We start from the raw sequence: 24,334 nt of genomic DNA on the forward strand, positions 1-24,334 counted from the left end.
GATAATTTGTGCTTATCATTGAACCATCACTCCAAATCATCAGTAACTATTGTGAATCATTTTTGGTTACTGCTGGTGATTATCACTTTCAAATGATTATTCATGGCTGTAGTTAAACGTCACATGGAAGCATTGGTGTATCCAAGGAAAATTCTCTAACAAATATATTCTGTTGTTTTACAGCTTGCATTGTGTGAATGGGATTGATGCATATACATGGCAGAGCCTTGTATTACAATTGATTTTGTATTCATTAAAAAACATTGTTAGCGACAGTATGTTTATACAAATGTGCTGTGCCATTAAGTAGTGGAACATGGATTTAAATCAGTCAGAGTTTGGACTTGTCAACAAGAAATGGGAAATTGGAAAACAAATCATCCTGAGTTTTGAATACTTAGCTCAAGGGTGACATAAACGGACTCCTAAAAATGGGCTTCCTGCTCATATTTTTGATTAGGACATGGGAAGCTTAGTTTTTTTTTAAAGTTAGCAACTAGTTACCAATGATGCTATATGTTTGCCAGTGACAACCTGGAGACATTTTATTTAACCTCTATGTAGGTTTACACTAATGAAAAGGTTTTAATTCATATGCATTTGCTGACTGTACAGAAAACGATGGAACAGAGTTTAATGAACAAGGTTGTGTTGTTTTTGTGATTGTGCCCCTTAACAGTTTTCCTATTGCGTTGTATCAGCCAGGTGTTGGTACTGCAGCTTCTTGTAATCGCAGTCTGAATTTCATATTGTTTTGCAGAGATTATAATAAAGCAACTAAACCCCAGAATGGGTGTCCTGAACTTAATTCTATTTGATTATGTTGAACTAGTGTTGCAAGATGTGTCTTGAAGAAGGATTTGTTCTATCATGTTTCTTTTGAAAGCAAGTGTTGTAAACTTGGAGATGAGCTATCTGTTCTCAGCCCAACTAACTTTAGTTTTTTTTTAAGTTGGAACAGTAGAAGCAGCATGATGCAGTGGGGTCAAGCTCCCACAGAGCCAGAATTTTAATTTTAGCTTTAAGAAGTTGTTGGGATCTTAAAGCTGGATGTGGAAGCTGTTATTCCTCTCTCTCTTACAGCTAAAAGATTTGAGTTCTATTCCTGCTGTTAGAATTGCATGTGAGACAATCTATTTTACTGAATTTGCCTTTGTCAGTGTTGTTTTTGTGGAATGTTACTATTTTGGAACAGTTGCTGTTTAGAAGGTAAATCATGTATTATTTTAAGTTTCTCAATAGAGTTATTTTCATTTTTTTGTTTGCTTTTTAACTATAATGTATAAGTAAAGTGTGTTTTGTTTCAAGCCTGGAAATTTGACCAATTGAAGAACATCTGGAATACAATTCTTTACACTTGCCTTTAAAAATATGAAAACATTGAGGTCTGAGCTATCTTCATATATTTTGAGGCAGTTTGACCTAGTAAAAGAAATTGGGGGCTTTTGTCGGGATCCAAATCTCTAATTCCAGTTTGGATTTAGTTTTATTGAACTCAAAGACTGAGAGTGATGAGTGTTCGTTTTTTTTTGTTAATATTCACTTAGTTTAAATAGGGTGTGCTCTGTGTAGTAATGGGTCTTCCAGTTACTCAGAGTTTCCTGGAGGTGGAAAAGTCACTTCAGAAGTTCTACAGAAAGCAAGAAAGGCAATGCTTTTGGCAGGCATGATGGAGTTGGGGTTGTCTGTGTGAAAAGGAAATTAATTGCAGGAGAAGATCAACATTTACAATTGTCGGCAATGCCATCAGAATCTTTGGAAATGGCTAAATCTCAATTGCAAATGGAGAGGTCTGAATCAGAGGGAAATTTTTTTTAAAAAAGCCATGGCAGAACAAAAAAAAGGAAATGAAACAGTTTGATTTTCTGTTAAAACAGACAAAAAAAGAGATTTTGAAGTCCAGAGTTAGAACTGAAAGCTCAAATCCTAATAAAAATTGCACAGGCAGAGGAAAAAGGTAGGAGTAGTGATGAAGATATGATGTCAAGCAGTCTCATTGTAGCCTGATGGGGATCTGTTTAAATATGTCTGTTGACGAGGTTTGACAAGAAGGATATAGAAACTTTTTACATTGCATTTCAGAAGGTGGCTATATGAAATGGCCAGTGACCATGTGAGTATTACAAAGTTGAATTATACAGCACGCAAACAGATATTTTGGTTCAGCTCATCCACGTGAACCAGATTCCTAAACAGCTCTAGTCCGACTGCCAACATTTGGCCCATATCCCTCTAAAACTTTCTTATTTGTATACCCATTTGAGATGCCTTTTAAATGCTCTAACCATCTCCATCATTTCCTCTGGCAGCTGGTGCCATACACGCACCACCCTCAGCATTTTAAAAAGTTGCTTCAGAAGCATTTTTTTAAATCTCCCCCCCCCCCCCCCCTCACCTAAACCTGAACCCCTTTAGTTTTGGATTCACCTACCATGGGAAAAAGATCTTGGCTATTCACACCACTAACTCACTGTCTATAGCAGATATCTTAAGATGTTGGAGCAGTACCACCAGTGCTGTCTGCATAAGATCTTGTGAATCTGCTGGGAAGAAAGGCATACCAGCATCTTCTACCAGGCCAACATTGGCAGCATTTGAGGTAACTGACCACCTTTGATCAACTGCAATAGGCTAGGCATGTAGTCCACACGTTGAACAAAAAATTCCCTAAACAGGTGCTCTACCCAGCTCTGAAATGACAGGCCAGCTGCAGGTGGACAGAAGAAATATTTCAATGATACTTCCAATGCCTTACTAGTAAAGTGCAGCATTCCCACAGATACCAATGAACCATAGCTCAACCATCCAAAGTGGAGGAGGAGCATTCAGGAAGGTGTCTAGCACCTTAAGACTTACTAATGGGGGAAAGTGAGGTCTGCAGATGCTGGAGATCAAAGTTGAAACTTTATTGCTGGAACAGCACAGCAGGTCAGGCAGCATCCAGGGAACAGGAGATTCGACGTTTCGGGCACAGGCCCTTCTTCAGGAATGAGCAGAGAGTGTTCAGCAGGAGAAGATAAAAGGTAGGGAGGAGGGACTTGGAGGAGGGGAGTTGGAAATGTGATAGGTGGAAAGAGGTCAAGGTGAGGGTGATAGGTCGGAGTAGGGTGGAGGCGGAGAGGTCAAGAAGAAGACTGCAGGTCAGGAAGGCGGTGCCGGGCTGGAAGGATCCGGCTGAGACAAGGTGGGGGGAGGAGAAAAGCGTAAGCCAGGTGAAAAGATCAAAAGGAGCATACTGCCATCCCAATGTCTTACTGCAACCATCTGCCCCAAATGTAACCGAGTCTGTGGTGGCTGCATAAGCTTATACTATCACCTACAGACTCACCTGGAGAGTGGAATACAGTCATCCTTATCTGCAAGGGTTTGCCTATGATAATGCCCTGATGATTTTACAAACCTCCATAAGGCCAACTCAAGTGAATTTAAACTGAATAACTAAAATTATCTGTAAGTTACCAAAAAAATTAAATTTGTTTATCTTGACAAAATGTGAATAATAAATTCCAATGGAGGGAATCCCTTTAGATCACATTACAGATTTCACCATCTTAACAACACATAGCCTTGTGCCATAATCTAATTTACAGAGAGCAGGATTTACTTCCAGCCCCATTTATAATTTTATTGCAAATATATGTTCTTATGAGATTACAGCTGTTTTGTAGTTAATGTGTGTATACATAGTCATTTTACAGAACTCCATTGGATACCAAATCTGCAGAAGGCTTTGAATCCTAAATTTGATGATTTCCATTTGTGAAACCATGTCAGCCAGATTCCGGAGAAGCAGGGAAAACATATCCACCAGAAGAATATTGTCATGTACTGATATGAACCAGACCAGACCACCTCAAAATATTTTAAGAAGATAGCCCAGACCCTAACTTTTTCTTGTTTTAAAAGTAGATATGAAGTGGGTGTTCCAAATGTGATGTGACTGATCAAACTACTCAAAGTTAAGCAAAACAATTCATTTAAATACTGTAGTTAAAATACAAACAAAAGAGGAATTTAAAATAACAGCTATTGAAAAACTTAATAATAGATACCATACATATTACTAATTAACTATTCCAAAATAGTAACATCCCATAAACACACTCCTTAGCAAAAAGCCAAATTCAGACACATATTCTTACATGCAGTTCTCTAATTCAGGAGGAAAAAACATTGAGAAATTCCAGAGCAAGTAGCAGCCAGGAATTATTCACTGAAGTTTCCAAATCTTCTGAGTTCCCAAACAGTTTCTGCTGCTAAAGCTAATAAATATTAGAAAGCCTGGTCTGTGAGAGCTGGCCAACCCCATTCAGGTTGTTTTTAAAAAAGCCCAAGGCCTCCTAAGCTGTTTACCTAAGCTATCTTCAGTAGCCAGTTTGGCGCTTCTGCCTTTTCTAATCTCTCTTCAAAAAGGACAAAATAACTTATAGTACCTTGACAATGCTGTCACTTCAAAAAGTTGATTAAACTACATTATACATTCTATAATAATAAAAATAAGTTTACTTACATATTTTGTTATTTTTCACCTGAAAGGCATATTTGTTCAAGATCTCTGTGCTTCTCTAATTCTGCAAATTTGTTCATTCTGAATTATAATTGCTCCACCAGTGGTGGCCATGCCTTTATTTACCTAGACTGCAAACCGTATGATATACCATCCCTTGAGGTTTCAGCTTTTCTACCTCACTTTCATCCTTAAGTGACTCGTTAAAAGCTGTCTCTTTGATCAAGCTTTTGGTCATCTAATCCAATACCTTAATGTAGTTAGGTATTTGTTTTAGATGTTCCCTGTGAATTTAATTTCAGGCACCTCATTGCCTGCCTTCCTTAACAATATAGAAAATTGTCCGAGTTGGATCTGTGTACCAAAAAACAGGACAAAACTAACCCTCAGTGAGCATTCTAGTCTCTGTCTCGAGCAAAGTGATTCAAGATATCGTCAATAAAAGGCACTTGCAAAAGAATAACCTGTTCACCAATGATTAGTTTGGATTCTGCCATGTCACTTGGCTCCTGATTTCATAACAGCCTTGGTTAAAACATGATTTAGAGAAACAGATCTGTCTATCCCTACTCTCTATTGCCTGTCTGTCAACTAGAAAGCCTAAATAAACCACATCCGTTAGCTCCCTTTGATGTTAAGTGCAGTCACTTTCAACTCGCTTTTGAGGTTCAGCTCTTTTGTCTATATTTTAACCAAGGCTATAATGAAATCTAGACTTTCAGAAGTCTTTTGACAAAGCCCCACAAAAGGGATTGGCGTTTATAATAGAAGTACATGGGATTTTGGGTAGTATATTGAAGTGGATAGATAACTGAAGCAGTGAGGACTGATGTGGAAGAGCAGAGAATTATGACTTAAGATTAGCAGCAGAGATGACAGCATTGGGTTGGTTCATAAGTCAATTTCAATCGATGAGGAATAGAATTGGGGAAAAGAGAAATCCTCAGGTAGTAGGGGAAAAGAAAATCTCATTGAAGATAGTAAAGATAATTTACCATAGGGTAAAAAGAAAACCTGTGAGGTGAAAGAGAAATGAAAAAGCTCATTTCTTTTCACTCTAATAAAGTAGGCCGCATGAAGTCAGTGTTGATGTTTAGAAAAAGCACTGGGAAGACTGATGTGGGAAAACAGGATAAGCCAGTGAGTTTTGTTGAAGTGGTAAAGGAGTTGATTTATTTATTGTCAAATATATTTTGTTACCCTGGCACCATCTTAAAACAGACAAATAAACCAAAACATAGAATATAAGGGGAGAAAATGAAGAAATAAAGACAAAGACAACTTTACTGTCCACTTTACTAAACACTGTACAAGTGTTCAACTTGTTAACTGCAGTGGCAACTAAAAAGTTGCAAAAGAATGTATAACCCGATCAAGGGTTGTTTAATAAGACAGAACCAGATCTATTTGAAGAATTTACCTAGTCCTCCTGATATATGTATAAACCTTAGCCACACAGGTAAAGAAATTAAATATTTAAGATATATGAGAATAAGTCAATCTTTGATGCTGAGAGAGGAAGAAATATATATAATTTGGAAGGAGTATTGCCAGAGAATATGGTAATATGTGGAATTCATGATGAGAAGAGCAGTGTTCCATTATAGAATGTGAGTTTGGAGAGTCTAGTGAAAAGTGTTAAAGTGGCGGTAGGAGTAATACAGAAATTCTCAGTTCTGGAAATACACATTGACCTTGATAATGATATAGCTGGATCAGGTGGGAGTGATAGCTACTGTGATTGAAAAGCCAGTAGAAAGTCAGAAACTAAGGTGTTACAGGAAGTAAATCCTGACATTTTGTGTGACTGTGTAGTGACAGGTTCACAAAGCCACAAGTTGAAAAAGGAGAATTTAAAGAATAAAGAAAGGGAATTTAAAGTTCAATTATCAAAAACAACATTTGACCAAATGGTGGGAGAAAAATAAGAACAGGTGAAGGACAAAGTGGATAATTTTAGTTTGGAGAAGATAGCTGAATTACAGCAGAGAGATGAAAAACTAAAGCAATTGTATCAACAACATACACAGAAGCAGAACCTGAGTGTATCCCAGAAGGTTGCTATCTGAGAAATGAAGACTTGATGCTTTAACTTTACTTGATATATGATTATACAAAAAAATTTGAAACAAATTTTAGCTGTGTCATTGCTCTACCGAATGACTTGAAGAAGTCCAGAAAATTTCATCAGATGGAAGAATGCCAGAAGGCACTTGACAACCTAGAAACTATGTTAACCCACCACCAATGGTTTTAACCACACCTAAGTATGCAAAGCTGTTCAAGGTTGCCATCAATGCGAGTGATGTGGGTGTGGTTCCGTGCTCTTCAACATGATGACAAGAAGAAAGAAAGACCTATTGGGTATTTTCCAAAAAGCTGAATATTCAACAAAATAAATATTCCACAATTGAGAAGAAAACCTTGAGTCTATAGAACATAGAACAGTACAGGCCCACCAGCCCACAATGCTGGGTCAAGCATTTATCTTAATCGAAGATCAACCTAACCTACACACCCAGGTGAAAGTGAGGACTGCAGATGCTGGAGATTAGAGTCAAGGGTATGGTGCTGGAAAAGCATGGCAGGTCAGGAAGCATCCGAGGAGCAGGAGAATCGATGATTCAGGCAAAAACCCTTACCTACACACCCCTCAATTTACTACCATCCATGTGCTTGTCCGGCAGTCACTTAAATGTCCCTAATGTCTCTAACTCTACTACTAACGCTGGTGTTACCTTTCATGCACCCGCCACTCTCTGCATAAAGAACATACCTCTGACATCTCCCCTATTCCTTCTACAATTATCTTAAAATTATGACCCCTCTTGACAGCCATTTCTGCCCTGGGAATAGGTCTTTGGCTATCTATCTATGCCTCTCATTACCTCGTACAACTCTATTAAGTCACCTCTCTTCTTTCTTCTCTCCAGTGTGAAAATCCCTAGCTCACTCAACCTTTCTTCATAAGACAAGCCCACCAATCCAAGCAGCATCCTGGTAAATCTCCTCTGCACCCTCTCTAAAGCATTTACATCCTTCCTATAATGAGGCAACCAGAACTGGACACAATATTCCAAATGTAGTCTAACCAGGGTTTTATTCAGCTGCAGCAAAACCTTGCAGCTCTTAAACTCAATTCCCTGTTATTGAAAGTGAAAACATCATTTGCCTTCTTAACAACCCTATCAACTTTGAGGGATCTATGTATGTGGACCCCAAGATCCCACTGTTCCTCTACACTGCCAAGAATCCTGTCTTTAACGCTGTATTCAACATTCAAATATGACTTCCCAAAATGAATTATTTTGAATTTATCCAGGTTGAACTCCATCTGCCACTTTTCAGCCCAGCTCTGCATCCTGTCAATGTCTTGCTGTAGCTTGCAACAGCCCTCGACACTTTCTACAACACCATTGACCTTTTATGTCATCAGCAAATCCACCCTTCCACTTCTTCATCCAAGTCATTTATAAGAACTACAAAGAGCAGAGGCCCAAGAACAGATCCCTGCAGGACGCCACTGGTCACCAACCTCCAGACAGAATATTTTCCATCCACTACCACTCGCTGTCTTCTTTCCGCCAGCCAATTCTGTATCCAGACAGCCAAATTTCCCTGTATCTCATACCTCCTAACTTTCTGAATGACCCTACTGTGGAGAACCTTATCAAATGCTTTACTGAAATCCAGATACACCTCATCCACTGCTCGACCTTCGTCAACTTGTCTCATCACATCCTCAAAGAACTCAATAAGGCTTGTGAGACATGACCTGCCCCTCACAAAGACATGCTGACTAACTTTAATCAAACTATGTTTTTCCAAATAATCATAAATCCTATCTCTCAGAATCCTTTCCAGTATGTTGCATTCCACAGATGTAAGACTGACTGGTCTGTAATTCCCAGGGATTTCCATATTTATTTTCTTGAACAGAGAAACAACATTCACCTCCGACAAATCAGCCAGTACTACTCCTGTGGATAGTGAGGATACAAAGATCATTGCCAGAGGCACAGAAACCTCATTTCTTGCTTCCCATAATAACCTTGGATATATCTGGTCCGGCCCTGGGGACTTATCTATCTTGATGCTTTCCAGAATTTCCAGCTCATCTACCTTCTTAATATCAATCTGTTCAAGCCAATTAACCTGCTCCATGGTGTTCTCACTATCAACAAAGTCCCTTTCTTGAGTCAATACTGAAGCCAATAACTCATTTAGTGCCTCCCCTACCTCTTCAGACTCCAGGCACAAGTTCACTCCACTATCCCGGACCTACCCTTTCTGATCATTCTCTTATTCCTCACGTAAATGTAGAACTCCTTTGGGTTTTCCATAATCCTTCCAGCTAAGTCTATTTTGTGTCTCCCCAGCTGTCCTCAGTCCATTTTTGAGTTCTTTCCTAACTACCCTGTAATCCTCTAAAGCTGTGTTAGATCCTTGTTTCCTCAACCTTAAGTAAGCTTCTTTCTTCCTCTTGACGAGAAGCTCCTCTTGTCATCCAATGCTCCTTCACCTTATCATTCCTTGCCCTTCTTAGTGGGACAAAGTTAACCGACACTCGCAACAAATGCTCCTTAAACAGCCTCCACATTTCTGTTGTCCATTTCCCTTAGAACAATTTTTCCCAATTTATGCTCCACAGCTCCTGTCTAATAGCAGTGTAATTTCCTCAACCCCAATTAAATACCTTCCCATACAGTCTGTTCTTATCCATCTCTATGGCTATGGTAAAGGTGAGGCAGTTGTGGTCAATGTCACTGAAATGCTCTCCCACCAAGAGATCTGACATCTGATCTGGCTTGTTGCCTCTACCAAATCCAATATGGCCTCCCCCCTAGTCGACCTATTGACATATTGAGTCAGGAATCTTTCCTGTACACACCTGACAAAATCGGATCCATCCAGACCATCTGCACTAAGGAGGTTCCAATCAGTATTGGGGAAATTGAAGTCACCCATAACAACAACTCTGTTACATCTATACCTTTCCAAAATCTACTATCCGATCTGTTCTTCCATCTTCCTGCTGATATAGATGGTCTATAGAAACACCCAACAAAGTGACTGCTCCTTTCCTGTTACTGACTTCCATCCATCCTTACTCAGTGGACAAATGCTCCTTAACAACATCCTTTTCTGCAGCTGTGATGCAGTCTTTAATTAACAATGCTACTCCCCTTCCTCTTTTATACCCCCCCCATTTCTTTTTTAAAAGAACTAAATCCTGGAACTATTCCTTCCCCTGTGAAATCCATGTCTCTGTTATAGCCACAACAAAATAGTTCTAAGTCCTGATCCATGCTCTAAGTTCATCACTCTTATTCCCGACACTCCTTGCATTGATAGAGACACACTTTAACCCATCCCTTTGCCCTTTCAGTTGCATATCCTTCCTGACAGACCCTTTGCATTCTATTTCTGCTCTTTCAACAACTATCCTCTCCTCTGAACTGTAGCTCTGGTTCCCCTCCCTGTACCAAACTAGTTTAAACCCTCCTGAAGTGCTCTGGCAAGTCTTCCATCCAGGATATTGGTGCCCCTCCACTTTAAGTGCCACCCGTCCTTCATGTACAGGTCCCACCTTCCCCAGAAGGTACCCCAATGATCTACATATCTGAAGCCCTCCCTGCTACACCAGCCCACTAACCATGTGTTTAGCTGCACTTGCTCCCTGTTCCTCACCTCATGTAGCACCGGTAGTAATCCTGAGATTACTACTCTGCTCGTCCTGCTTTTTAGCTTCCAACCTAACTCCCTGAAATCACTTTTTAGATCCTCATCCCTTTTCCTTGCATTGTCATTGGTGCTGATGTGTACCATGACTTCTGGCTGCTCAACCTCCCACTTCAGAATCTTGTAGATTCAGAGACATCCCAGACCTTGGCACCTGGGAAGCAACATACCTTCCGGGAATCCTGTTTGTGAACACAGAATCTCTTACCTGTCCCTATAACTATTGAGCACAGCAGGTCAGGCAGCATCCGAGAAGCAGGAGGATTGACATCAATTCCTGGTAAGGGCTTATGCCCGAAACGTGATTCTCCTGCTTCTCACTTGCTACCTGACCTGCTGTGCTTTTCCAGCACCACCCTCTCAACTCTTATCTCCAGTATCTGAAGTCCTCACTTTCTACAATAGTATTGAGTCTCCTATCACTAGCACTTTTCTATTCTCGCCCCTCCCCTTCTAAGCCATCGAGCCAGGTTCAGTGCCAGAGACCTGGCCACTATGGCTTTCTCCTGGTAGGTCGCTCCCCCCCACAACAGGACCTGAAAAAGGGTTACACGCAAAACTTTGACTTCTCCACTTCCTGATGCTGCCAGGCTTGCTGTGGTCTTCCAGCCTCCTGCTTGTCTACTTGGATTCCAGCATCTGCAGGGTTTTTTTCTCTAACCATGTTTATTTTGAAAACAAGTGTTGTAAACTTAGAGCTGACTGTCTGCTCTGAGCACAGCTTGTTTTGATTTCATTTTAATAAAACCACCATGACGCGGTGGGGTCAAGCTCCCACAGAACCAAGATTTTAATTTCAGTTTTCAGTAGTTGCTGGATTCTTGAAACTGGATGTGGAAGCTATTAGTCCTCTCTCTATTACAGCTGAAAGCTTGGATTCTCTTCCTGCTGCTAGAATTGCAAGTGAGATGATTTATTTACTGAAGGTACCCAATGATTATGTGTGGACTATTGCAAAGTTAATTTAGTTACAAAATCTGACTCATATCCTATTCCAAGTTTGAAAGACTGTATTGAGAAAGCCGGAGAAGCAACTGCTATTTCTAGGTTGGACTTACTCAGATGATACTGGCAGTACTTTTGTCTGAAAGATAAACTGGAATTTCAGCTTTTATGACACTGAATGGATTGTGTTTAAATTCATGTCATTTGGTAATTTGGTATTTTACTAAATTTGCCTTTGCCGAGGGTGTGTTTATCGGATTTTACCATATTGGAACAATTGTTATTTAGTAGTTAAATACTATAGTGTACAAAACAAAGTGTGTTTTGCTTCAAGCCTGGTAGTTTCACCAATCGAATTGCATCCGGAACACACTCTTACACTTGCATTTAAAAATAAGAAAACTTTAAGGTCTAGGCAATCTTCTTAATATATTTTGATGGGGTTTGGGCTAGCCATTTGGATGCAGGACTGTCTCGAAGGTAGAAGGCAGAGGAAAGTTGCCTTTTAGACTGGAGACCTGTGACCAGCAGTGTGCCACAAGAATCGGTGCTGGGTCCACTACTTTTTGTCATTTATATAAATTATTTTGATGTGCGCATGGGAGGTATAGTTAGTTTAGTTTAGATCAATGTGAGTTGCTGCATTTTGGAAAGACAAATCAGGGCAGGACTTATGAACTTAATGGTAAGGTCCTGAGGAGTGTTGCTAAGCAAAGAGACCTTGGAATGTAGGTTCATAGCTCCTTGAAAGTAGAGTCACAGGTGGATAGGATAATGAAGAAGGCGTTTAGTATGCATTCCTTTATTGGTCAGAGCATTGTGACGATGCTGCTCCTTTAACAAGGTTATGTTGCCTTTGGTTTTTTTCAAAATGGGTTGTAAACAGCAGAGGTTCCGATAAGTCTGGAAATATCTACTTGAAAAGGCTCTAAGGTTTTATTAAAAATACTTGTACAGTGAAAGGGGAGTGGCCAGTTCTCCAAGTTCAGGGTTTGGTTTGGTTTTGTTTTCAGCTGAGAACCGAGAGAAGGTGCTGGACTCAAAGTGACATGCTGATCCTCTCTCTCTGCAATCTCTCTCCTGTAAGAACTTGTAGTTGAATTTACCTTTTTGGCAAGGGGGTGTTTATGGGGAATGTTGCAAGTATTTGGAACAGCATCATTAAGTTGTGTTTTCGTGTCTGTTGGGTTTTCAAATAGTTATGTTATTCTAAATTCAGTTTTCTTTTCTTTACATGTAAATAATTTCTGTTTTGTTTAAAATGGAGTGGTTAGGCCAGCTGCATCACTTCTGGAATATCCACTGTACACCATCTTAAAACAACTTGAAAAGTTAGGGTCTGGGCTATCTTCTTAGAATGTTTGAGGGGGTCTGGCCAAGTCCATAACACCATCAAGTATAGGAGTTGTGAGGCAATGTTGCAGCTTTACAGGACATTAGTTAGGCCTTGTGTACAGTTCTGGTCTCCATCCTATTGGAAGGATGTTGTGAAACTTGAAAGGGTTCAGAAAACATTTACAAGGATATTACCATGGTTGGAGTGTTTCAGCTATAGGGAGAGGCTGAATAGGCTGGGGCTGTTTTCCCTAGAGTGTCAGAGGCTGAGGGGTGTCCTTACAGAGGTTTGTGAAATCATGAGGGTCATGGATAGGTTAAATAGATAAGGTCTTTCCCTGGATTGGGGGAGTCCAGAACTAGAGGGCATAGGTTTAGGGTGAGAAGGGAAAAATTTAAAAGGGACCTAAAGGGCAACTTTTTCATGCAGAGGGTGGTGCATGTATAGAATGAGCTGCCAGAGGAAGTGGTAGAGGCTGGTAAAATTACAACATTTAAACAACATCTTGATGGGTACATGAATAGGAATTAGAGGGATATGGGCCAAGTGAGGGAAATGGGACGAGGTTAGTTTTGGATATTTGATTGCTATGGACGATTTGGATCAGAGGGTCTGTTACTATGCTGTACAGCTCTATGACTCTCTGACTCTAATTCTTACTGAGTCTTGAAAGATCTACAACTGTGGAGTGGGAGAATAGTGAATTCAATGTCAAATCAGATTAAAATGAGAAAATAGGAGAATAAGCATTGGATGAAGAGATGTTAAAAACAATGTGAACAAATATTGATTTTTAAATCTCTAACAGTTGAAATCTGAAGGAATGAGACTTGTAAAATATAATTTTCACACCAGTTTAGTTGCTGGGAGTTAAGGTTACAGCATTAAAAGGTGCTTAGTCTGTAATGGACAAAGCCTATTTGTTTCCACCCCTAACAATGATTATAATCCATGAAATTACTGCATTCCACTATTGGTGAAAACAGATGGTTAGATGTGTTTTTGTACAATTTACAGAGGAGCAGCACTGTTAGACAGCAGTTGACCATATAGGATGGATTTGAGAACTTGGTCAATTTTGACTAGACTAGTTATTAAAGTGTTATTATTCTAGCTTGATAGTTGTTTTTAAATGCATATTGTCCAAGTGGACTTGCTTGACATTCTGTACAAGAGATTCATTGCAAAAATGAGAGTGAATAGTAATGGTAATGGTGGTAATGTTCTGTGATAGCACTATAATTGGCTGGGAGTTTGGAAGTAAGGTTAAATTGTTCATTTTTGTTTTGGCAAGATGTGACACAAGATGTGATCATATTGTTTCATTGGATAATTTAGGAATTTTTTAGGAATCCGAAAGATGAAATGTGATGTATACCAAAGTTGTGTGCGTAGAAGCAGAATTTTATAAAACTACCTGGAAAGATTGGGCAAAACTGGAAAATGGAGATCAGCGGAAGATACATCCAATTTTGTTTTAATGACAAGAGATTACAAACTGTGGAGAAGCAAATGGATTTGGCTATTAATGTCTGTCAGTCCTCTGTCCTCACTCATTTAGGCTATGCTTATGGTCAAAGTAGTGCAAAGGTTTGCTATAACCTTGTACAGAGATAGTGAGAACTGCAGATGCTGGAGATCAGAGTGGATAAAGAGTGGAGCTGGAAAAAGCTTGGTTGGTCAAACAGCATCAGATGAGGAGGGGAGTCGACGTTTCGGGTCAGAACCTTTCATCAGGACTAGGGGAGGAAAAGGGGCTGCAAAATAAATAGAGAAGGGAAGGGCTGGGGGAAGGTGGGTGGGATGGCAATAGGTGGATGCAGTAGGAGGTGGCCGTGTTTGGTCACTGGGCAGGATGGAATAGATGGGTGGGAAGGAAGATGGACAGATGGGGTCAGGTTAAAGGAGGTGGATTGGAGACAGAGGGCTGGATCTGGAATGATGTGGGAGGTGGTAAGATTTGGAAGCTGGTGAATTCCATGTTAAGGTCCACATAGGCTCCCGAGGCAGAAGGTGAGGTACTCCTCACATTTGCATGTGGCCTTGTGTTGACTGTGAAGGAGGACCAGGATTGACATGTTGTCAGGAAATTGAAATGGATGGTGACCGGAAGGTGGCATTGATTGGAGCGTATGGACCATACACAAGCATGCAGGTACAGCAGGTAGTGAAGAAGGCTAATAGCATGCTGGCCTTCATAACAAGAGGAATTGAGTATAGAAGCAAAGAGGTGCTTCTGCAGCTGTACTGGGCCCTGGTGAGACCACACCTGGAGTACTGTGTGCAGTTCTGGTCTCCAAATTTGAGAAAAGACATTCTGGCTATTGAGGGAGTGCAGCGTAGGTTCACGAGGTCAATTCCTGGAATGGCAGGATTACCTTACACTGAAAGACTGAAGCGACTGGGCTTGTATACCCTTGAGTTTCGAAGATTGAGAGGGGATCTGATTGAGACGTATAAGATTATGAAAGGATTGGACACTCTGGCAGTAGGAAACATATTTCCACTGATGGGTGAATGCCGAACCAGAGGACACAGCTTAAAAATACGGGGTAGACCATTTAGGACAGAGCTCAGGAGAAACTTCTTCACCCAGAGAGTGGTGGCTGTGTGGAATGCTCTGCCCCAGAGGGCAGTGGAGGCCCACTCTCTGGATTCATTTAAGAAAGAGTTGGATAGAGCTCTCAAAGATAGTGGAATTAAGGGTTATGGAGATAAGGCAGGAACAGGATACTGATTAGGAATGATCAGCCATGATTATGGTGCAGGCTCGAAGGGCTGAATGGCCTACTCCTGCACCTATTGTCTATAAGCGATCCTTGAACTGCTCCGCAAGTTTGCGCTCAGTCTCTGATGTAAAGGAGATTAGAATCCCTACAGTATGGAAACAGGCCCTTAGGCCCAACAAGTCCACACGAACCCTCCGAAGAGTAACCCACCCAGACCCATTCCCCTACCCTATATTTACCCCTATATTTACACATGACACTATGCGCCATTTAGCATGGCCAACTCAACTGACCTGCACATCTTTGGACTGTGGGAGGAAACCTTAGCACCCAGAAAAAACCCACGCAGACACAGGGAGAACATGCAAACTCCACACAGACAGTCACCCAAGGCAGGAATTGAACCCAGGTCCCTGGTGCTGTGAGGCAGCAGTACTAATCACTAAGCCACAATGCTGCCCCACGAGGAGACCACATCAGGAGCAACAGATGCAATAAATCATGTTAGAAGAAATGCACATGATCTTGTACTGGACTTGGAATGATTCTTTGGGGCCTTGGATGGAGGTGAGGGGGCAGATGTGGTCGCAGGTTTTGGACCTCCTGTGGCTGCAGGAGAACATTCTGGGTGCGGAGGAGGGGTTGGTGGGAAGTGTGGACCTAATGAGAGAGTCGTGATGAGAACAGTCCCTGCGAAAAGCAGATGGAGTGGGGCAGAAAGTATCATTTTGGTGGTGGGGTCAGACTGCGGTGGCAGAAGTGGTGCAGGATGATAGGTATGGCTTACAACCATACAACATTAAAATGAAATTCACCAGCTTCCAAATCTCCCCATCCCCCACCTCATCTCAGACTCAGCCTTCCCACTCCACCCTGACCCTTTAACCTGACCTTACCTGTCCATCTTTATTACCTTCTACGGGACAGCTGAACACAAAACTCTCCTACTTGTACAGCAGTCATCAAACGTATTGGAAGGATTTACCAACTAATAACTTATCCATCTCCCCAATGCATCATCTATGGTCAACAATAAAACAGATCTTGGTTTGGGACTCTAACCTGGACCTTCTGGTCCTGAGGTAAGCACGTTACCAATGTGTCACAAGAACAGCTGCTGTCCAAGTGCATATCTTTAGAAGTTGGCATTTGGTTACAAAAGGTAAGTTAGCAAGCCCTTATTGCCCATATCCTGAAGAATCTGAAATTCAAGACTAAACAAATGATAACCCTGTTTTGAAACTTTGGTTTGAATTCAGCTGATGTTTGGGTACCATCCTTCAGTAAAAATACATAGGCCTTGAAGTGGATGCAGCATAGATTAACCAGAGTGATCCAGGGATTAAAGACTTAAGTCACAAAGACAAATTAGCAATGCATTCACTTGAGCTGGAATGATAGAGAGGTAAGTTCATTTCTGGTTAGAATGACCAAGGATTTTAGTAGAGTAGGTACAGAGCAACTATTTATTTTCTATTATTCCACACATGAGTTTGGTTGATGGACCAACATTCATTGCCCATTCCTAACTGTCTTTGAGACTATGTAGACTATGTGGTGTAGGTATACTGACACTACTATTAAGTAGGGAATTCGAGTTTTTGACTCAGCAGCAGTGAAGGAACCCTGATTATAATTCAAAGTCATGATGGTATGTGTCCAGGAGGCATTCTTGAAGATAATAGTTCCCATGCATCTGCAGCACTTGTCTTTTGAGGTGATAGTGATCATACTTCTGGAGTGTTATGTCAGAGGAGGCATAATGAATTGCTGCAGTGCATCTTCTTAGAACACACTGTAAATACTGTATCGGTCATGGAAGGTGTGTATATTGAAGATGGTGAATGGGGTGACAATTGAGGTCTATTTTGTCATGGATGGCATTGAGCTTCTTGTCTTGTTGGAGCTACACTTATTCAGACAATTGTCTGGATAACTCTTCTGATTTGTACCTTGTTGAAGACAATTTTATGCTATTTTGTGAAATCTGGACTGGGCCTTGCAGTCCTAAATAAAATATTTTTGATTATTAAACTCCTCAAATAATTTCTTGGTGAGTATCTCTCAAATACACGGACTTTTGACAAGTTATTTCGTGAAAGGAAGTTTTGAGCTGACCAACGATAACTAATTGAGTGGGTTTTTCTTTTATGAATTTCTCTTGATTCAGAAAGTTGAAGAGAATCCAAAAGATGTGTGATATTTAACCCCTGGATGCCTCTGCTATTTGTTTAAAGTGGTGGATCTCGTAAAAAAAATTTAAGAGTTTGCATCAAATGCAGATATTTCAGAAGTAGGAATAGTGACTTAATATCAGGCAAAAATTAACTACACTCACAATCTGGATAATTAACACCTAAGAAAGTTAGCTCGCTGAGCTGGAAGGTTTGTTTTCAGACATTTTGTCACCATGACTAGGTAACCTCAGTGAGCTAACTTACATACGTATTATCAACCTGAGCTACAGATCTTCTCAAAAATCGCTCGGGATAATTAACATTAAGCTGTCCTGTCATTTGCTATTTTTTCTGTATTATTTCTTTCATTTGACAATGGTCTCAGCTGATATTATTACTGGACAAGTCAAATTCAAGACTGAAATCTGGCTTAATACGTCATATTGTTAAAAATATTAATGAGGTTTCACTGAAATCACAATGCTGTAGGTTTGGTTTGATCAATAAAAGCAGTTTATAATTGAAAAGAAATGAAGCTATTTGCATATGACACAATTTTAAAGATTTCAAAGCACGAGTAAAAACAATCCCATTTATCCTAACAGCACCCCTTTACAGTATTAAACACCAGAGAAAATCCTTCTCTACCATATCTAGTTTTAACTTGACTGTTCCTTTCGATTTCTGGTTTTGAGAGCTTGATAACCTCTTCCTTGGATATTCACTCAACTGGTTTTAAATTTTCTCAGCTTCAAATAACTCGTTTGGGGTGCTAACTGAACATTTCTGGTCTGGAACTTTCAAGTTAAACTTATACCAAAGAAACTTATTTCTTAATAGTTTTATGCTCATTCATGATCCAAATTCTACAATAAGATATATATATATATATATATATATATATATATATATATATATGTATATAAAAATAATCTTAGAGATGATTTTAATCCACATATAGATTGGATGAATCAGATTAGCGAAAGTAGCCTAGACGATGAGCTCATAGGTTTTCAGGACAGTTACTTAGAGGAGTCTGTTCTAGATCTAATAATATGTAATGAGACAGGATTAATGATCTCATAGGGAAGGGAGCCCCCAGGTCACAGGGACCATGATTGAATTTTGCAGTTTGAGGGAGAGAAAGGTTGATTAAATGCTAGTGTTTTAAACTTAAATAAGGTTAATTATGAGGGCATGAAGACAGAGCTAGCTAGAGTGAACTGGGAAACTAGGTTAAGGGACAGATTGATGTGAATAGAATGGCAAACATTTAACAAAATATTTCAGAAAATAGACATTATAGTGAGAAAGACACAAGGGGGAAACAATAATCTTAGCAGCTAACTAAGGAAGTTAAAGATAGATTAAACAGAAAGAAAAAACATACAATTCTAGAGTGATGATTGGCAGATCAAAAGGTTGTACTAAATATAAAGATCAGCAAAGAATGACTAAACAATTAATAAGGAGGGAGTAATTAGAATATGAGAGCAAACTAGCTAGAAATATAAAGAAAACAGATCTTAAGAGTTTCAAAAAGTATTTAGAAAAAGATTAAGTGAGTGTTGGTCCTCTAGAGAGAGACAGCCTGAGAAAATAACAATAGAAAGTAAAGAAATAGCAGATGAGTTGAACATTTTGTGTCTATCTTCACTGTCGAGGATATAAATAACATCCCAGAAACAATTCAGGATCAGGATGTGAAAGGCACAAGTAATTTGAAACATCCTCAGAGAAAAAATACTAAGAAAACTATCAAAAATAAAACCTGGTGGGCATCACCCTAGGGTCTTAAAAGAAATGGCTGCTGAGTAGATGCACTGGTTTTAGTTTTCCATAATTCCCTATTCAAGACTCTGGAAAGATCCCATCAAATTGAAAAATAATGTGACTCCTTTATTCAAGAAGGGAGAGAGACCAGTTAGTCTAACATCTGTCAGTGGGAAAATGCTGAAAGTTATTAATCAGGAGGTTATAACAGGGCAATTAGAAATAAATCAGACAGCGTCACTATAACTTTGTGAAAGGGAAATTGTGTTTGTGTAATTTATTGAAGGTCTTTGAAGAAGTAACTGGCAACATATAATAAATTAGTGGATGTACTGTATTTGGCATGTACTGTATTTGGGTACAGTCCTTTCTCACCCACCAGCAGCTTTAAAGGATAGCTTTAAAGAATCTCAAGGAGCTCTGGCAGAAATAGCTCAACCTTCAGGAAGGAGTGCTGCAACTCCATGTAAATGATCTTTCAGCAAAATCAAAGATCAGTTCTGCACCATAAACAAACTCAAAGTTGGAACAAATAACTCGAACCACGTTTTCAGCTTTGCATTGCGTATTTGACCGTAAGTTTTGAAGATTTTTTGTAAATAACTGTAAAATCATAGAATCCCTACAGTGTGGAAATAGGCCACTTGGTCCATCAAGTCCACACTATTCCTCTGAAGAATATCCCACCCATCCCTTACCCTATTCCTGTCACCCTACATTTCCCAAGGCTAATCCACCAAGCCTGCACCTCCCTGGACACAATGTGCAATTTAGCATGGCAAATCCACCTAACCTGCACATCTGTGGACTGTGGGAGGATTCCAGAGCACCTGGAGGAAACCCACACAAACATGGCAAGAATGTGCAAACTCCACACAGATAGTCACTCAAGGGTGGAATCGAACTTGGGTCCCTGGCGCCATGAGTCAACAGTGCTAGCCACTGTTCTACTCCTTGAACACTTGAATAACGTATGAAAGAAATCTGAGCATTTCATAATAACCAGTATTTAAGTATTTTTGTGTACATTTGCTGTACCGTAATTTATTTGCAAATGAGTAACATTTGGACAAAAAAAAGTCCCTTTGTCTCAGTTGGTATTATAAAAATGAAACAATGAAGAACAATCTATGGCTGTCAAGGTCAAATAGACTTAGTTCATTTGTTCTTTGCTTTATTATTATTATACTAATAAAGGTTCACTTCAGAACACAGTGCAGGGACCCTGTTTAAAAAAAAGAGTACAGTATTTAATTGCAACTCAGTATTTTGACAGTATTAAATGTTGAGTTCTGTATTGAACATTATAAAATGTAGGGTTTTTATGTGAAAGTTAACAAATAATGGCATCATTTTTTTTTCAAGTGTTTTCCATACCAAACTTGTTTGCAAGGATTATAGTTAAGACATATCATCAGGTTTCTTTTTTCAAAAACTTTACAATTCATTCCCTTATTTGTGGACAATTAAATAATCAGGCAGAATTAGAGAGTTTTGCTGTGGTGGTTCCATATAGTTTCTTTGGTAAAATAATCCATTTTCAAATGAATTATTAATTACAAACCCCAACCCCATCTCACTGATAATACTAAATAAACACTGTTTGCAAACAGTATTTTAATAATGCTTTTTAAAAAACAGGTCTTGACTTGAAGATATTTTTGGGACAGGTATTTCTCAGGATGTTTATCTTTAGTGTAACATTTGACAATACCATCAATAGTTTATAATACTTCACAGGAGCACCAATTTTTTTTATTTTCTTAGGGGAAAGTGGGTGGAAAATGGAATGTGGTCCCATTCAAACACAGTAAAAATCCCATGTAACTTTTGTATAAAGCAATGATGCTGAAGAGATTAATGTTCATATAACTGTAATGGGGCCTCCATTAGCATGTAGCAGTGGTGTGGAAGGAGAGTTTCAGTGATCGATTGCATCCTTCCTGAAGGATGGAGCATCTTTGTCAGAAAAGAGATTACATGCAGACAGGGAGAGACAGGCAAAGGATTATTTCCATACAAATACCTTGTTTTCCTAGTTTAACTCTAAAATCCCCTTATGTTTGTAAAGACCTGATGCCTGTGGAATAAAGAGTCTGTGCTTCATCCACATGCTTAAATCTTACATTATATTTCTAGCATTGTCAGCAGGATTCCACAGAACAAGCATCAGGCTGATGAGGTTGAAAAGTGCCTGGTCAGGTTGGAGATGATGGCAGAGGATTTGAAAATGGCAACGTTTATGAGGGAAGTCAAAGCTGTTCTGGTATCTGAAATCCAGGCACAGGCTCCTCCTGCTCAAATATTCTACTTGACAATGAATAGAAAAATTGACAGATTTGGAGGAAGACTAGAAACATCTGATAATTCATTGAATGAAGACTGGACTGAGGGAGCACAGCTGATTATGGCAATGCAGGAGCCTCAATAAGAACAAGCAGGTGGTGTTCATGATCAAACATATGGAAAGCCTAGTGGGAAATATTAGGAATATGACCAGGGATTCAAATAAGTCCACAGCAGACCTTTGAGGTACTGAGAATGGTTTTTGGGATAGCACGAGACTGACATAGCTACAGCCATGGTTTTATGAGTGCAAGCAAGCTGAATCAGAAGACACTGTTTCCATATCCCTGGAGCTGAAAATGTTTTTTAGTCACGTCATCCTCCTGAATCTCTTACTCAAATTAATCAGGGACAGGCAGTATAGGACTGCCTATGGGTTGTAGCCAGATTGATATTCCGGTGGCAGTAGAGACATTGAGAACATTCATGGTTTTAAGTTGAATGTGTTCAAAGATATTTGGGTGACTTTGGAAAGATGCTATAAACAGAAAATTAAGGTTGGCAGATGTAGCTCAGCAGTCTTTAAGCATGCTCCATGCACTCAAGGTGTATCAGGCTTTAATAAATGTTAACAGCAGGGAATCGTTTTTTTACCCATCTGTGCAGTGACTGCTTTTGAACTTTCATGCCAGTGTCTCCAACTTGTCAACATGGGGCCTTGCTACAACATGATGGGTCACATGGAAAACTCTCACTTGATATAACATTGGGAGCTTTACTGTGGGAGAAAAGGGTAGTCTACCCATTCCCGTAGCCAACTTCAGTGACTAGGGACACAAACATGCAACTGTCAAGGACAATGGACTGATGGAGGAGATATTTCTCAACTCATTTCAAAGATGGACATTGGTGAGTTGGAGGACACCCAGAGAAGGCAACTTGTTTCTACTCTTGCAGTGTATGGGACAAATTTCAATAAAGGTGATGATGACATAGAGTATTGTAACTAAAGATGATGGTCCAGTGAAGATTCCCTCCCATTGGAACCCATTTCATCATCTGAGACTTCCCGCAGAAGCCTTTGGAGAAAGATCTCATCCAAGAGTTATCAAGACTGTTGGCCATAGGCCCATAAACCATGTGAGAAAGAAAGCTGGAAAACTTCCAGAGCTAAATTGTGGATCCCCTTACATGACTCACTCAGTCACACCCTCCTTCCCTGACTATGGATCAAATTTGATGTAATTAAGCTAAGGGATGTGACTGCCTTTTGAATACAGATATGTCCAAGACAAAAAAAAATGAGGGTTAGTCAAACCACCACCGCAAGGAATCTTCACCCAGTACCACATGCTGGTAGAGGTAGCAAATACAATTAGGTACCAGGACTGGTCATACATCCAAATCTCAGTAACAATAGCCCAAATTTGATTCACTTATTGTGATAGAGCAACAACACTAGAATGCTGTCCAAAGGACATTTCGATGCTAGTTTGACAGTTTTGTGGGTTTCTTTGATTGACAGTGCACCATTCTAAGACACAATAGACTTTTATTAACATTTGCAAATTAATTCACCACATAGATAGGTTTTGAACAGTGGGAGGCAATCTTGGGTGTCTGTTAGGTGGTATAAAATCAGATTTATTAAGGCCTGTTTGTTCTGGTCTGTCCCTCATTACCCACACACAATCCGACCAGGTCTTATTCTTCAAACACTTCCATGAAATCTCACTAAAATATTTTGACTGGACCTCCAAAATTCTATGGGCCGTTGTCTGGGAGAAGAGATGCTAATCACTCAATCTTCACTCGTAAGTACGAGGATGAGTACAACCCCTTTTATATTTAACAATAAATAATAAAAGCGCTACAAGCATTGCTATCAAGCTGCAGAAACAGAGATTGGAAGTGTAACGTTTTAGTGTTTACAGCAGCAGGGTGATGTTGCCTTTTGGCTGCTGGTCTGTTTTGGGAGAAATGCGTTCCGCCCAGGCGGCTCTGGGCCTCCGTAGCCGCTGGGGAAAGATGGTGGTGGTTCCGGATGTTCACGTCAGAATCTGCGCGCAAGAAATCATCAAATATGATCTGGAAATAAAGGCGTTGGTCCAGGTAAAGCTGTCAATGCTTCACTCGTTGTGGCAATACAGAAAAATAGCAGTTAATCCAGAATGATTTGGACCGAACTGTGCGCGTGTGCCGGCAGATTGTGTTCGGACATTGGACCCGGAGTGTGGATTCAAACTGTAAACTATTGTAGATCTGTGTTTTTATAGCAGCTTCCCCATTAAAGGTCCAGTAATTGTGAACAATAAGTATCTGCTTCTGGTTTTTTTTTCATGGGATGTCGGCGACGTGGTCAAAACCAGCATTTGTTGCCCCCCTCCCCCCATCCTCCCGTTCCACCCCACCAACCTCCACATAAACCGCATCATCCCTCAACATTTCCACCACCTACAAATGGACCCCACCACCAGGGTTATATTTCCCTCCCCACCCCTATCCGCTTTCCACAAAGACCGTTCCCTCTGTGACTACCTGATCAGGACCATGCCCCCCAACAACCCACCCTCCTCTCCCCTCCTGGCACCTTCCCCTACCACTGCAAGAAAATGCAAACCCTGCGCCCAAATCTTCCTCCCTCACCTCCATCCAAGGCCCCAAAAGAGCCTTCCACATCAATCAGAGTTTCACCTGCACTTCCACAAATGTCATTTATTGCATCCATTGCTCCCGATGCGGTCTCCTTTACATTGGGGAGACTGGACACCTTCTCGCAGAGCACACCCGCACCAATCAACCCCACCGCCCTGTGGCCCAACATTTCAACTCCCCCTCC

General features: G+C 40.2%; 1 protein-coding gene across 3 annotated transcripts in view; it reads left to right on the forward strand.

The window, feature by feature from the left end:
• Positions 1-23,194: 23,194 nt before the first annotated feature.
• The window catches only part of bnip1b (BCL2 interacting protein 1b), a 29,550-nt gene continuing 28,410 nt past the window's right edge, over positions 23,195-24,334 (forward strand). The window contains exon 1 of one of the 3 annotated variants that reach the window (XM_043703852.2): positions 23,195-23,309. In XM_043703852.2, the coding sequence (XP_043559787.2) occupies positions 23,262-23,309 (48 nt within the window). In that variant the 5' untranslated portion in view covers positions 23,195-23,261. Of the gene's footprint in view, positions 23,310-23,411; positions 23,608-24,334 lie in introns of those variants that run through there. The other 2 variants (XM_043703849.2, XM_043703851.2) reach the window with 2 other exon arrangements.

This window comes from Chiloscyllium plagiosum, unplaced genomic scaffold, assembly GCF_037043375.1.
Source record: "Chiloscyllium plagiosum isolate Xiang-an unplaced genomic scaffold, Cpla_swu_hap1 HiC_scaffold_16, whole genome shotgun sequence".
Lineage (NCBI taxonomy): Eukaryota > Metazoa > Chordata > Chondrichthyes > Orectolobiformes > Hemiscylliidae > Chiloscyllium > Chiloscyllium plagiosum.